General features: G+C 40.0%; 1 protein-coding gene across 2 annotated transcripts in view; it reads left to right on the top strand.

The window, feature by feature from the left end:
• Nucleotides 1-13087, top strand: part of gdap2 (ganglioside induced differentiation associated protein 2) — a 33924-nt gene that overhangs the window by 4234 nt on the left and 16603 nt on the right. For both annotated transcript variants that reach the window (XM_077617145.1, XM_077617146.1), the window contains exons 3-7: nucleotides 4900-5039; nucleotides 5137-5290; nucleotides 6123-6211; nucleotides 11529-11605; nucleotides 11686-11845. In XM_077617145.1, coding sequence (XP_077473271.1) covers nucleotides 4900-5039; nucleotides 5137-5290; nucleotides 6123-6211; nucleotides 11529-11605; nucleotides 11686-11845 — 620 coding nt within the window. The remainder of the gene's footprint in view (nucleotides 1-4899; nucleotides 5040-5136; nucleotides 5291-6122; nucleotides 6212-11528; nucleotides 11606-11685; nucleotides 11846-13087) is intronic.

Raw genomic sequence — 13087 nt, 5'->3', positions numbered from 1 at the left:
AAAAAACGATGATGTTACAAGAGTACAGAAGCCAGCCAAGGGTGCATGTTTCAAAAGAAACAGCGCACGTAGACATGTTGTTATTGGTTTCATCATGGAATACAAAATTAAAAGTGTGAAAATGGGTCCGGAAGAACAGGAGATTGGACCGTACAAATTCATACCGAAGAACAAAGCACCATAATTCAGCTCCTGTGACTCAGAAAAGACACAGTTCTGGATGCATCATTCACATATGAGCTATTCAATGATAACTATCTGACATTTACGGACTTCACCTCTACAAGCAAATTTGGGGATTGATCATCTAACAATTCCTCATTTGAAATTAAAACCAGACGGGCGGCCCGGCGGCTGAGTTTTTAGCGCGTCGGCCTCACAGTTCTGGGGTCCTGGATTCAAATCCAGGTCGGCCCACCTGTATGGAGTTTTGTATGTTCTCCACAGGCCTGTGGGGATTTTCTCCGGGTACTCTGGTTTCCTCCCACATTCCAAAATCATGCATCGTAGGCTGGTTGGACAATCTAAATTGCCCCTGTGTATGAGTGTGAGCGTGATTGGTTGTTTGTCTCCTTGTGCCCTATGATTGGCTGGCCACCAATTCAGGGTGCCCCCCATCTCATGCCCAAAGTCAGCTGGGATAGGCTCCAGCACCAATTTAATATAAAATCCTCGATGTACTGATGCCACGAATATTGAAGCCATGAAGTGATGCTATACAGTAATACCTTGAGATATGAGCTTAATTCATTCGTATATGTCAATTAACTCCTATGTCAAATCAAATTTTCCCATATAAAATACAGTAATACCTTGACATACGAGTGCCCCGACATACGAGGAATTTGAGATACGAGTAAAATTCCGACCAAATGTTTACCTTGTGGTACGAGACAGATTTTGAGATACGAGCATACAAAACAACCAGGTGACCAGGCCGCGAGAGGCTGCTGATGATATCAGCGCACTGTCTTTCTCGCCGCATCCCAACATACGAGAAATTTGAGATACAAGTTAAAATTTCGTGCAAATTTCTGCCTTGAGATATGAGACACATTTGAGCATACAAGATGGTTCCCGATGCGGCCATCTGGGTGGCCAAGTGTGTGAGAGGCTGCTTATGAGAACAGCATTGCTCTGAATTTCTCGCCACATCTCCCTCGCATAAAGATATCTATGAGCACTGGGCCGTAGATGTTGCATTTTTAACTGGAGATAGTGTGACCAGCTCGATAATCTGCAAAAAAAGGAAGCGGAATCTACATGAACTTGAAAGCAAAGCAAGCACCTGAAAAAGACACCAGCTTTACCTTTCAAGACGAGTCTCGGCTGTTTCGCTAATTCCAAAAAACGAACTGGGATACACTCGGCTCTGCAATGAAGGGTAGTGTGAAGAAAAGGCATATGATAACAATCGATATTAAGCACAAATTAATCGAAAAACGTGAGTGGTGTACACGTGACTGAACTGGCTCGCCAATACGTATAGAGAAGCAGCAAGTTCCAACTCGAAAGCTGCAGTGGAATACATTAACATCTTTGCCTCGCTTATCACACGAAGGTTTAGTTTTATTGTAACGTGATATTAAAACTTATTTTAAGTGTGTGTGTGGATAATAGACTAAGTTCATGTCACTTAAATTTAAACTTTATGTTATGTTACGAGTGCGTTGACGTCTGACAAGTCTCATGTCTCTCTTTCGTCCGCGGTAAGCCGTTACCGTCTGTCTGCACTGAGTAATGTCACATTTTAGTATTGACGATCATAACCAATAGTAGATAGGTATTTGTTACTCTGAGTAGGTGATGAATTAGAACAAATAAATTGTTTGTATGTTTTTTCAGAGGGTGGCAACGGATAAAGGGTGGCCTGTTAACTGTGTGGTTAGTGTGTTAGCACCAAATATCTGAGATTGAGGGTTGAATCCCAGGTTTTCAAGTTCTCCCTGGGTTTACATGCGTTTTCTACAGATTGCACGGTTTCCTACCACATCCCAAAAACCATGCATAGTAGGCTGGTTGAGCACTCAAGATTTTCCCGAGGTGTGAGTCTAAGCGCGTATGGTTGTCTCCTTGGGCCCGCCGATTGACTGGCCACCGATTTGCAGTGTCCCCCACCTAGTGCCCGTATTTAGCTGGATAGGCTCCAGCACCCCCACCACCCTTGTGAGGATAAGTGGTATGGAAAATGAATTAATTAATAATTTAATATACAGCAACAGTGTTCAGGTGAAGTAATTGCTGTTTAAACTAATGTTTCCCATGAACTCTTCTCGAACAAATACTGGATTGTGTTCTGTGGAGTAAATCCACATCCTAATTCCTCTATGTGAAAGAGCACATGATGTATCTGATGCTGAATCAATGTAAGCATCTCTTTGTAGTAGCAACTTTCTTGTTTGCTAGTAAGGATTGCTCACATTCCTTACATGCTGAGAGAGATTGACCAGGCAGACAAGTGCCAGGCATTACATTTCGTACATCAGGCCAGGCATTTAAGAGCTTCCAAGAGCAGAAATTGGCAATTTTCTGCCTCTGTTATTGAGAGAGCAGCAGGAAATTTTAGATTACATTGTTTTATTTAATTCATTTATATTCTGTGCAATTTATAGAGAACAGACAAAAGCACCATATTATGCATTGTACAACAACAGAGACTTTGCTGACTCTGTCTAGGTTTAGACAGTGGTATCTTGCGTTACCATATTTATTCGTTCCAGAAGTAGTTTTGTAACTTGGAATCTATCATAAGTAGAGGCATATTTTACATTGAATTAGCATAATTCATTCCATGAGATTTAACACTACCCCCTAAACCCTTTTTTCCTTATTTATCAAGCCAAAATAAATAAGTGCAAAGACATTTTCCAATGGGGTGGAATTGCCAGTGGCAGCTGCGTAAACATATGTACACACGTACGCCAACATACAACTCAACAACTAAAAAATTACCGTATTTTCACACCTATAAAATGCACCGTCTCATAGGGCGCAGTCTCAGTTGCGGGTATATTATCCGCTTTTTATCAATACATAGGGCGCTTCCTCGGAAAAGGCGATAGCATGAAACTAGGCTAGCTTATGTAATGCTGGCCGCTAGTGTATGCTAGTGTATGTTAGGCTAGACCCTAGCGTGTTTTTTTTAAAGACAGCACGAGCACAACTAAGTTTGATAGTGCTTTATTGAGGTAAAAGGTACACAAGTTGTCTGTATCTGTTATAAAGAGTTCAGCGTTCAACATGCTATGTTCTGGGAACTTGATTCCAGCTTTGGCGAAAGCTCGAACAACAATGCTCTCCGACACTTGAGCCCAGTCATCCACAATCCATTGTAACTCACAACATGCATCACTCCCAAGCCTTTGATTCTCCTCGCTGTTATATCAGCATCGACAATTCATTCCAAATCATCACGTAACTTGTGCGACAATGCCTGCCTGAACTACTATGTTGGCCATACGGCATTCATCACTCCAAAGCCGTTGGCAAAGCTGTTAAATGGTGTTCGATCTATAGCTTCAGTTTTAATTGTTCTATTTTACCACCTATGCTCAAAAAGTAACAAATAACTATCTAGTGGTTATGATCTGCAATAACGTGACATTATTGTGCACAGTATTGTATCGGGTTCTTACCTTTGAGCCAGACGGTAGCGGCTAACGGCGGAGTAAAGAGACTTTACACGTTCGGTTCGGTATACTTTTGTGACACTATGTAACATAACTAATTTTAAATTTAACTTAAATGAACTTTTCTTACTATACACTTAAAAATTGATGTAACCTTGTTGTGCTATAACCAAGGCAGAGGTGTATTCCGGCGCGGCTATCGAGTCGGAACTAGCTGCCTCCCCGTGCCTCACAACCGACTGCATCACCAGTTCGTTTTTTAAAGTTATCGAACCAGCCATGACTTGCTGTGAAAGTTTCGGCTGGCGTCGAAGAATCCCCTTTCTCAGCTGCTTGCTTTACTTTCAAGTCCTCGCAGATTCCGCTAACTGTTTCTCCTTTATCCATATTAAAAGAAGCCCCTCCCTCTTGTCATGAATATCACTGCACAGCTTGAAAAGGACCACCTAGTGGCCGCATCATATGCTCGTATGTCAAATTTGTCTCGTATCTCAGGGCATAAATTTGCTCGTATTTTCCTTGTATGTCAAATTTCTCGTATGTTGGGACACTCAAATGTCAAGTTATTACGGTATAATCATTCGTAAGTAGAGGTACCACTGTACCTTGAAACCCCAACATTTGCACAGACATCTATCTTAGCCTACGCTGTCATACACATGGGACTAGCTGTTACAATACGCAGCAGAAGGAGCAACACCTCAATCCCACTGGAAATTCGCAGCTGGACAAAAGTGCCGGGAGAAGAAGCAACGCTTCTGACCAACCATTCCATCATGGGATAAGATGGAAGAGCTGTCGGCGCTTACCAGGCCGGAAGCGGAGTCCTGCTCTGCTGCTGTTGTCTTCAGCTCCAGACTACTGAGGAACTGTGCGGATAAGCTTGAAAGAGTGACTCTGCATATTCTTTACCTCGGTCACAGTCTGCAGAAGTTCCCCATCTTGTGGAAGACTTCCGGTGTGTGGTTCCAGTTTTTGTCCAACTTTACAACGTCTTTTTGAGTCTGTATCCGTTTTAGCTACCGCAACCAAGATGGCGCCGTTCAAGTGGCAGCCGGCGGCGGTAGCTCCGTCCACTCTTGCTTGTTTTGTGTTGTTGCTGCTTCTTAATGATTTGATTTGGTTATTCTTAATGATCCCATTTACTTTGATTTGCTTTGTACTTTGTGCTTTTGTTTTATTGTTCTGTCTAATCACCCTCTGCTACTGTCACAATGACATTTCCTGAATACGGGATGAATAAAGTTATCCAATCCAATCCAATCTACAGTAATGGAGATGTGGCGCTGCTGAACTGTACTGCCATCACTAACACCAGCAATGAACTCCTTAATGACAAGAATCCTGTCTCGGAACGCATACATCAGCTGGCAGGACCTGAGCTAAAAGACGAGCTGCTCAAACTTAAAGGTGCAAAACACATTTTTATGTATTTTTTAAAAATTATCTAACAACTTTAGACTGCAAGTTAAGTTTCTGAATCACAGAACACGTGATTCCTGTGCAGGATGTCGCACAGGGGAGGCAAAGCTTACCAAAGGCTTCAACCTGGCAGCGAGGTTCATCATACACACAGTCGGACCAAAGTACAAAGCCAAGTACCGAACAGCGGCAGAGAGCTCGCTCTACAGCTGTTACAGAAACATCCTGCAGATTGCCACGTAAGAGCACCAATCAAAATGATTATCAATCATGATGCGATAAGATGTGATTTGTGTTTTATTTCAAATCTGGCCCCTCTCAGTTCTAAATAATCGAACAATGGACAAAGCCTTGTTTTGCAGTTTCAAATGATGAACTTTTAATTGGAATAAGGAAGAAAATTTATCGCACATTTTTGGTTAACATGCAAAATAACAAGGGCTACTTTTTCCCCCAAGAATAATATGAAAAAACAAATACCAATCCGTTTGGGCAATCCACCCGGAATGACGTCGGTGCTCGCCGTCATTCAGGGTGGATTTACAAAAGAACTCCAGCCACTAGATGTTGGCGTCAACAGAGCATTCAAAGCTACACTGCGAACTATATATATATATATTATACAGGTCTCGAAACTACACTTCTAGTGTGGAAAATACGGTAATTAAAAAGTTGGTTACATGTTATTCCAGATTTGAGTCCATTATTTTTTTCAAATGAATAAAAAATGGCAGATAATACCTAGCAACCAACATAATAAAGTAGTTCTTATTATAACCAAAATAAATACAATTTTTAACTGAGCCAATACCTAGTCCCATGATGTTTGGCTCTGCAAACTTAAACCCGAAGACGTAATCGAATGCTACGATTCTGGGATAGGGTGTATGACAAAGAGAGTATTAGTCGGGACTCGTCTTTATGGTGCGACAATTCAGAATGTGAAATTGAAAGTAGGCCAAAGGGCTAAGTAAGTTCCGAAAAATGTGTTTCAGTGGTCCCCTGTACTACAGGTTAAAAAGCTTACGAAATTTCAATGGTACTGACATGTGATTGTCTTGTTAAAACAAGGGAACAGTCGATGGCATCAATTGGCTTCAGTGTGGTCAACACAGTCAAACGAGGATACCCCCTGGAGGACGCCACACACATTGCATTAAGTAAGTGTAAATGAAATCAAACAATTTCTATTAAATTTAATGCAAGGTCCAAAATTCCGATACAGTGGTACCTCGAGATAAGAGCTTAATTCGTTCCGGGACTGAGCTCGTATGTCGATATTCTCATAACTCGAACGAACGTTTCCCATTCAAATGAACTAAAAACGAATTAATTCGTTCCAACCCTCTGAAAAAAACACCAAAAACTGGATATTGGATTGGAAAAATGTTTTATTTCTTATTTTTTGCACGGGAACACGCTCGTTTAATAACTTAAACAAATTTAAATGAACTTGGATTAAGATGCAGACACACTAACCTTACACTAAACTTAATTCTAATTTTCGATGGGAGAAAAGAGGGAGACGGGACAGACAGAGGGGGGCGGCGAGGGGGGAAGCTCTTTTTGCACGGCAACACGCTCGTTTAATAACACAAACAAATTTAAATGAACTTGGATTACAATGCAGACACACTCAAAAATAAATTTAATCTAACCTTACACTAAACTTAATTCTAATTTTGTATTTAAATTTGATACCGGCCGGGTTGGCTATATTTGCCCCGCCTCCACCCTGTCTCTATCGATGTGCTGTTTGCTTTTGTATTCCCTTCAAAATATTCAGAAAATGATGCGCACAAATGTCCTCACAATAGGATAACGCACGAACACTTGCCAACAAGAAGTAATATATACTCGTACTAGCAATCGCTACGCCATTCGCGCTGAGTGACGGAAAAAAACAGTGGAAAAAATGCAACGCTCCGCCCAGTGCTCGTAGATATCTGTTATTCACGAAAGAGATGCGGCAAAAAAGACAGTGCGCTACAATGATGAACAGCCTCTCATGTCTTGGCCACCTGGCTTTCTCGTATCTCGAAATGCTCGTATGTCGGGGTGCTCGTATGTCGAGGTACCACTGTATTTTGTATCCCAAGTGCAAATAAATGGGATGTGACTGTTAATTACTGTATGTTTACTTGTATGTACATATGTATATCAGTGCCTTGCGAAAGTATTCACCCCCTTGACCTTTTCAACCTTTTTGCCACATTTCAGGCTTCAAACACAAAGATATTGAATTTAAACTTTTTGAATCAACAAGTGGGACACAGTTGTGGCGTGGTACGGAATTTATTGGATAGTTTATTTTATTCATTATTTTATTATATTCTTTGGTTTTTCACTAAACTGAATATTACGCAATGGAGGCTATATATTCAAACATAAAACATGTTTACTTTAGTGCTGTAGGAGGTTTCCAAAATAAATTCATATAAATACCTTTATTTCTATTTTTATTAGTTTTTTCCATAGTGATCTACAAAGTGCGATAATCATCTTAAAATGTAATATCGGGATTAATCAGGATCGTGACCTGTGAATCCTGATATGAATCTTATCACCAGATATAAAGTAATACACACCCATGGTGTTTATGTGGATTCTTGTGAGAGTTTGATGATTCCTCTCTGAGAAGTACTTAGATTGTCTGAGAGTGATTTGTGATTGGATGAGTAAGACAGGGAGAAATGAAAGGTAAGTGGTGCTTGCTTTTTGTGGGAAAAAAAGTTTCAGTAAAAAACTGACTTCTCTCTGACAATGTTCTCTCTAAACTGCGCGTGTGCACAATTTTGCACTACTCTCCTGTTCTCCGGACACATTAAACATGCAGCGCACAAAATAAAATCCAACCTGAATTGTAAAAAAATAAATACATTAAATTTGTTTTTTGCCATTTTGCAACGCAACTCAGAGAGTGGCAGCCTGTCACTGACAAAGGACAACAAACGGTAATTACGGATAAAATTATGACTAACACCGTGTCCAGCCAATGATATGATGCGGTTCACGTCACGTGTTTACTTCTGCGGCATAAGTAAATGTTAATGACATTGATTGGCTGCGTTAGTTACGCGTTATGAGTAGGTGCATGTGTTTTGCAGGTTAGCATATAGCTAAGCCAAGCCTTTATCATGGCGAAATGACTAACCTGTGGCAGACCCACTCAATCACCCAAAGTAAAAAAGAAATGAGATTCTTTTAGGATGGAATGGCTGTCGGAGTATGTATGTGTAAATAGTAGAACAAGCGGTGAAATTGGGTGAGAAAGGTCTCCTCTGCAAAACATGCAGTGAAGCTAAAGTTGTAAGCGAGTTTTCCGATAGAAAAATATTGGATATACAGTGGTACCTCGTCATACGACCGCTCGTCATACAAAATGCTCGTCTCGGCAAATCCATTCAAAACATCCCAGGGGAGTGGCAAGGCATTTGACTTCAGTGTGCTTTCAGTGCTTTTAACCCTCAAAAACACTCTTAATACTCGAAGAAACGGTATATTAGAGCATACAGAGGAAACACCTGCCGTGAATGACAACATAATGCAGGAACGAACGCTTGGAAAATGGACCGAAGCCATGGATCGAACGCAATTTAACAGCTTTGCTAACGGATTGCTAACGGATTGCTAGCGGATTCCTAAAAGATTGCTAACATGTTGGCCAGCACTGTTCGAGCTGTCGCCAAAGCTGGAATGAAGTTCGCGTAATACACAACTCTGACTGACAGTGGAGCATTGCATGTTAAACACCAAACTCTTTATATCAGAGTGTACCTTTTACTTCAATAAAGCATTATCAAACTTAGTTTTGCTCCTGCTGTCTTTTAAAAACACGCTAGTACCTAGCCTAACATACGCTAGCGGCTACCATGAAATAGGTACGCTAGCGGCTAGCATACCATAGGCTAGCCTAGTGTCATGCTAGCGCCTTATCGGAAGAAGCATCCAATGTATTGAAAAAAAAAAAACAGATAATACATCCCAAAATGAGACTGCGCCCTATCACACGGTACATTTTATAGGTATGAAAATACAGTAGATATGTGACAAATGGAGCCAGCTGTTCCAGATGAAATTTCACGAATACCTGTTAGCCCGATACTCTGTGCTTCGGCCACAATGTAGCGCTGTCGTCAGTAAAACAAAGTTTTCCAACTTCCTAGTTCGGGATTGAAGGAAGCACATATACTGATGATGTATTCTACACATCCCGATATGATTGTTGTTTTTGAATTTTGAAATTATTTGAAATTGGTGATCCAGAAGCAGAGAAAAATTGAAATTTCTCACAATTTGTTTCTAATATAAAACCACCTCCAAATCATCTGAGTCAAAAGAAAAAAGAAATACTTTAAAGATCATGTAATCAAGCTACAACTCGACCACAACCGCAATATTATTATCGACATTTCCATTTATTGTGACGTATAAAAAAGGTCATATTGAGCAGTTTTCACTTAAAAGAAACTGTCATTTGCATAATTAGAATTATACATACAGACAATATTAAAAAAAAATGTGAATCAGTTTCCATATAGAGGTGTTATAACTCCACTGTCTTCAAAAATTCACTTAAAAGTACTGAGAAACAAAAAATTTCATGTTTCATTGTCAACAATTAAGCAGAGCTGCCAACCTCCGTCAACCCCATTTCAGGAGTATCCTTGTCCCATTTCTTTCCGGGATGAAGGAATTCAGGGAAAATCAATATAAAATGTAAACATATATATATATACAAATAAGCAAAGAACAATTTAAATCAAACTGTTATGATCATGTTTTTACATCTATTGAAATATTGTTTTTAAAACTATTGAAAGAGTACATCATAATGAAAATAAGTATAAAAGTGAACAACGTATAATTTGTTGATCATTTATTGGCAAATTCAACTTTTCTACATCATTAACAAGTTTTTCAGCGGGTCCCTTACCCGCACTTACATGCGAGTGTCTGAATTTCTAAAAAAGTTTCATCCAAATTGCGATCCATTTTGTGCTTATTCCGAGGAGGCATATTGATCCCTTACCCCACTTGCATGTTGTGCAATGTGCAAATGTCAGTCCTTTTGGAGACAGCGTCAACATGGGATATTTCGTCGAATAAGAAGCAATAAAGTTCCGCTAGTGTCTGAATTTCTTAAAAGTTTGATCCAAATTGCGATCTAGCGATGGTGTGAATTTCGAGGCATTTCAAATTGGAAATTTGGAGTTTGGAGTTTACGTTGCATTTCCGGGTAAATCCCGGAAATTCTGGGGTAGTTGGCAGTTCTGATTAGACTGTAATTAACTAACAAATTTTAAGAATCCAGTTAGTTTTCATAGGGGGATACTAAATTCCCATGTTCTTAAAATTACTTGCTTAATTACTTAAAAATATTGAGAAACAAAATGTTTGACAATCAACAATCACGCCGCATCACTCATTGTCAATTAGTGGGTAAGCGTGAAGCCTTGCCAACCATTCCGAAGATGGTGGCATGCATGAACAACAACATGCAGGCACAACCTCTCCTTGGAGCGAGGATAGTAGTGGAAGGAATTTGTACATTTCAGGAATTTCATGAGTTGACTGTTTGCCCCGCCTCCACCCTGAGTTTCAGATGCAACCTATCGATGGTAGTTTGCTTTTGTATTCCCTTCAAAATATTCTGAAAATTATGCACACAAATGTCCTCACAATAGGATAACGCACGACCACTTGCCAACGAGTAGTATATATAACTCGTATCAGCGATCGCAGGGAAAAAAACACTGAAAAAATGCAACGCTCTGCCCAGTGCTCGTAGAGACGTTACAAAGAGGGAGTTGCGACCACAGGGACATTACACGAGGGAGTTGCGGCGAGAGAGACGGTGCCCATGATGTTCTTACGAGCAGCCGCTCGCGTCCGCTGTCTGCTCGTATATCAAAATTTGTCTCGTATCTCAAGATAAATATTTGCCCAATATTTTGCTCGTATCTCAAATTTCTCGTATGTCGGGCCACTCATATGTCGAGGTACCACTGTAGTCCTCATGTCTTTTGAACATGACCAAACCATTGACGTCTGGTCTCTTTGAACTGGTCTCCGAAACGCCTAAAACTTCACTCTCCCTCTTATTGTCATTCCTACCTATTCCTATCAAACCTGGTCACACTTGAGAAGAAGCTCAGAATCTTCATCTCCGCTACTTGGAGCTCTACCTTCTGTCTTTTCCTCAGAGCTACTGTCTCTAACCCATACATTATGGTTGGTTATACAACTATCCACTAGACCTTTCCCTTCATCGATGCTGACGCTCTCCTATCACATGATATTTTCCTCCAGCTGTTCACATCTGCCTGCACAGGATTCTTCACTTCCTTAACACATTCGCCATCAACCTGCACTTCTCATTTACACAAAGATGTATGTTGTTCTCTGTTAATCATATGAAGTTAACACTTGAAGAGGGCTTTTGTCTCTTCTTAGATTTACTCCATATGTCCACAGGAACTGTCCGCAGATTCCTGGAGAAGCATGGAAGCAGTATAGAGGCAGTAGTATTTTCTGTGTCTGACACAGAGGAGGTTTGTCTGATTTTGTTGCACTTTTATAACCTGTTTTATAGGAGTCCTCCTACATGTTGTTTGTGTACAATATTCTTTAGGCGGTGTACATGAAATTCCTTCCACTCTACTATCCTCGCTCCGAGGAGGAGGAGCAGTTGTGCCTGCCCCTTGTACCGGCCGACATCGGAAACGCGGATGGTGAGCCCGTTGTGCCCGAGAGGCAGATTCGAATTGCAGAGAAACCGGGAAGCCTGGAAGGTGAAATATTTTTCATTCACTGGTGTTCTCATTATAGTTAACAATTGAATCAATTATTAAACAGTAATAGGTATCCATCATAGTTCATCCCCCATTCTAACCAAACAGATTACATATAGTTCTCCACATTTTACAATTCAAGCGGTTGAAAACACATTTACATCAGTTTTCAAGAGTTTTATACTGCAAACTTTAGCACATATTGAATTGAATGCCTTTGTTTTTATTCATTATTCAAGTACAATATAAGTACAATGAGATTTAAAGCACGCACGCAAATTTGCCCACTTTGACGCAAGTAAAAGCAGGTAACATTTTATGAATACTGACTTCAGCTAGTTAGCTTAAATGCCAGCTTTTAGTGTATTTTTTGCGCCTTTCACGGAGAATAGCAATACAGGAAATTCAGAAAAACAGCTAGGTTTTACTGGTGTGAAAGTAACTTATACAGTGATACCTCTACTTTAAATTAATTAGTCCCAGAAGTGGTTTTGTAACTTGGATTTTTTTTGTGAGTAGAGACGCTGTTTACATCTAAATGGTATCATTAGTTCCACGGTCCTCCATACTTCCAACTAAACCATTTATAAATAATTCAAGTGCACTAGTTCTGTATGAAAATGTGGAAAAACACACAAAAGAGATAAGAAAAGTGTTTATTAAGCTATTAAAATAAAGAGCAAACGCATGTAAAACATTTTCTACTGTTGTTGGAGGGCGAGTACCTGGGTAAAAGGGGAAGAGACAAACGTTTGGCAACTGACACAACATACAATCACCCACACGTAACTTAACAAGTCAAAATTATGAACGCAAAAAACTTAACTTTCTTGACACCCAAATTAATCATTAAGGAATAATGTCGCTTTGAACACTAAGGAAAAACTCAAGAAACAGCATGTTAGAACTTCCTGACAAACGAGGGGCGAAGGCACACAAAAGCATTTTGGAAATGTGGCTCCCTCCTAGCCAATGAAATGCCAGCAGGCTGTTGGGAGATAACCAACAGAAGGCCAGCAATGTGTTGGGAGATCCAAAGGGAGAGCAATTCCATCGTGGCAAATTCAAAATAAAATTCAAGTGTATTTATGTTTTGGGGATTTTTGTTTTGTAACTTGAATAGAGATGTTTCGAAAGTAGAGATACCATTGCATATCAATTACATGATTTTGGTTTCCCATGGTTTGTCACAAGAAATTCTGTATCTAACAGTTCTGTCTTTTTATTACGTCAATAATGTCA

This window comes from Stigmatopora argus, chromosome 13 (assembly GCF_051989625.1).
Source record: "Stigmatopora argus isolate UIUO_Sarg chromosome 13, RoL_Sarg_1.0, whole genome shotgun sequence".
NCBI classification, from domain to species: Eukaryota; Metazoa; Chordata; class Actinopteri; order Syngnathiformes; family Syngnathidae; genus Stigmatopora; species Stigmatopora argus.
This window is presented reverse-complemented; position numbering and strand designations above follow the sequence as displayed.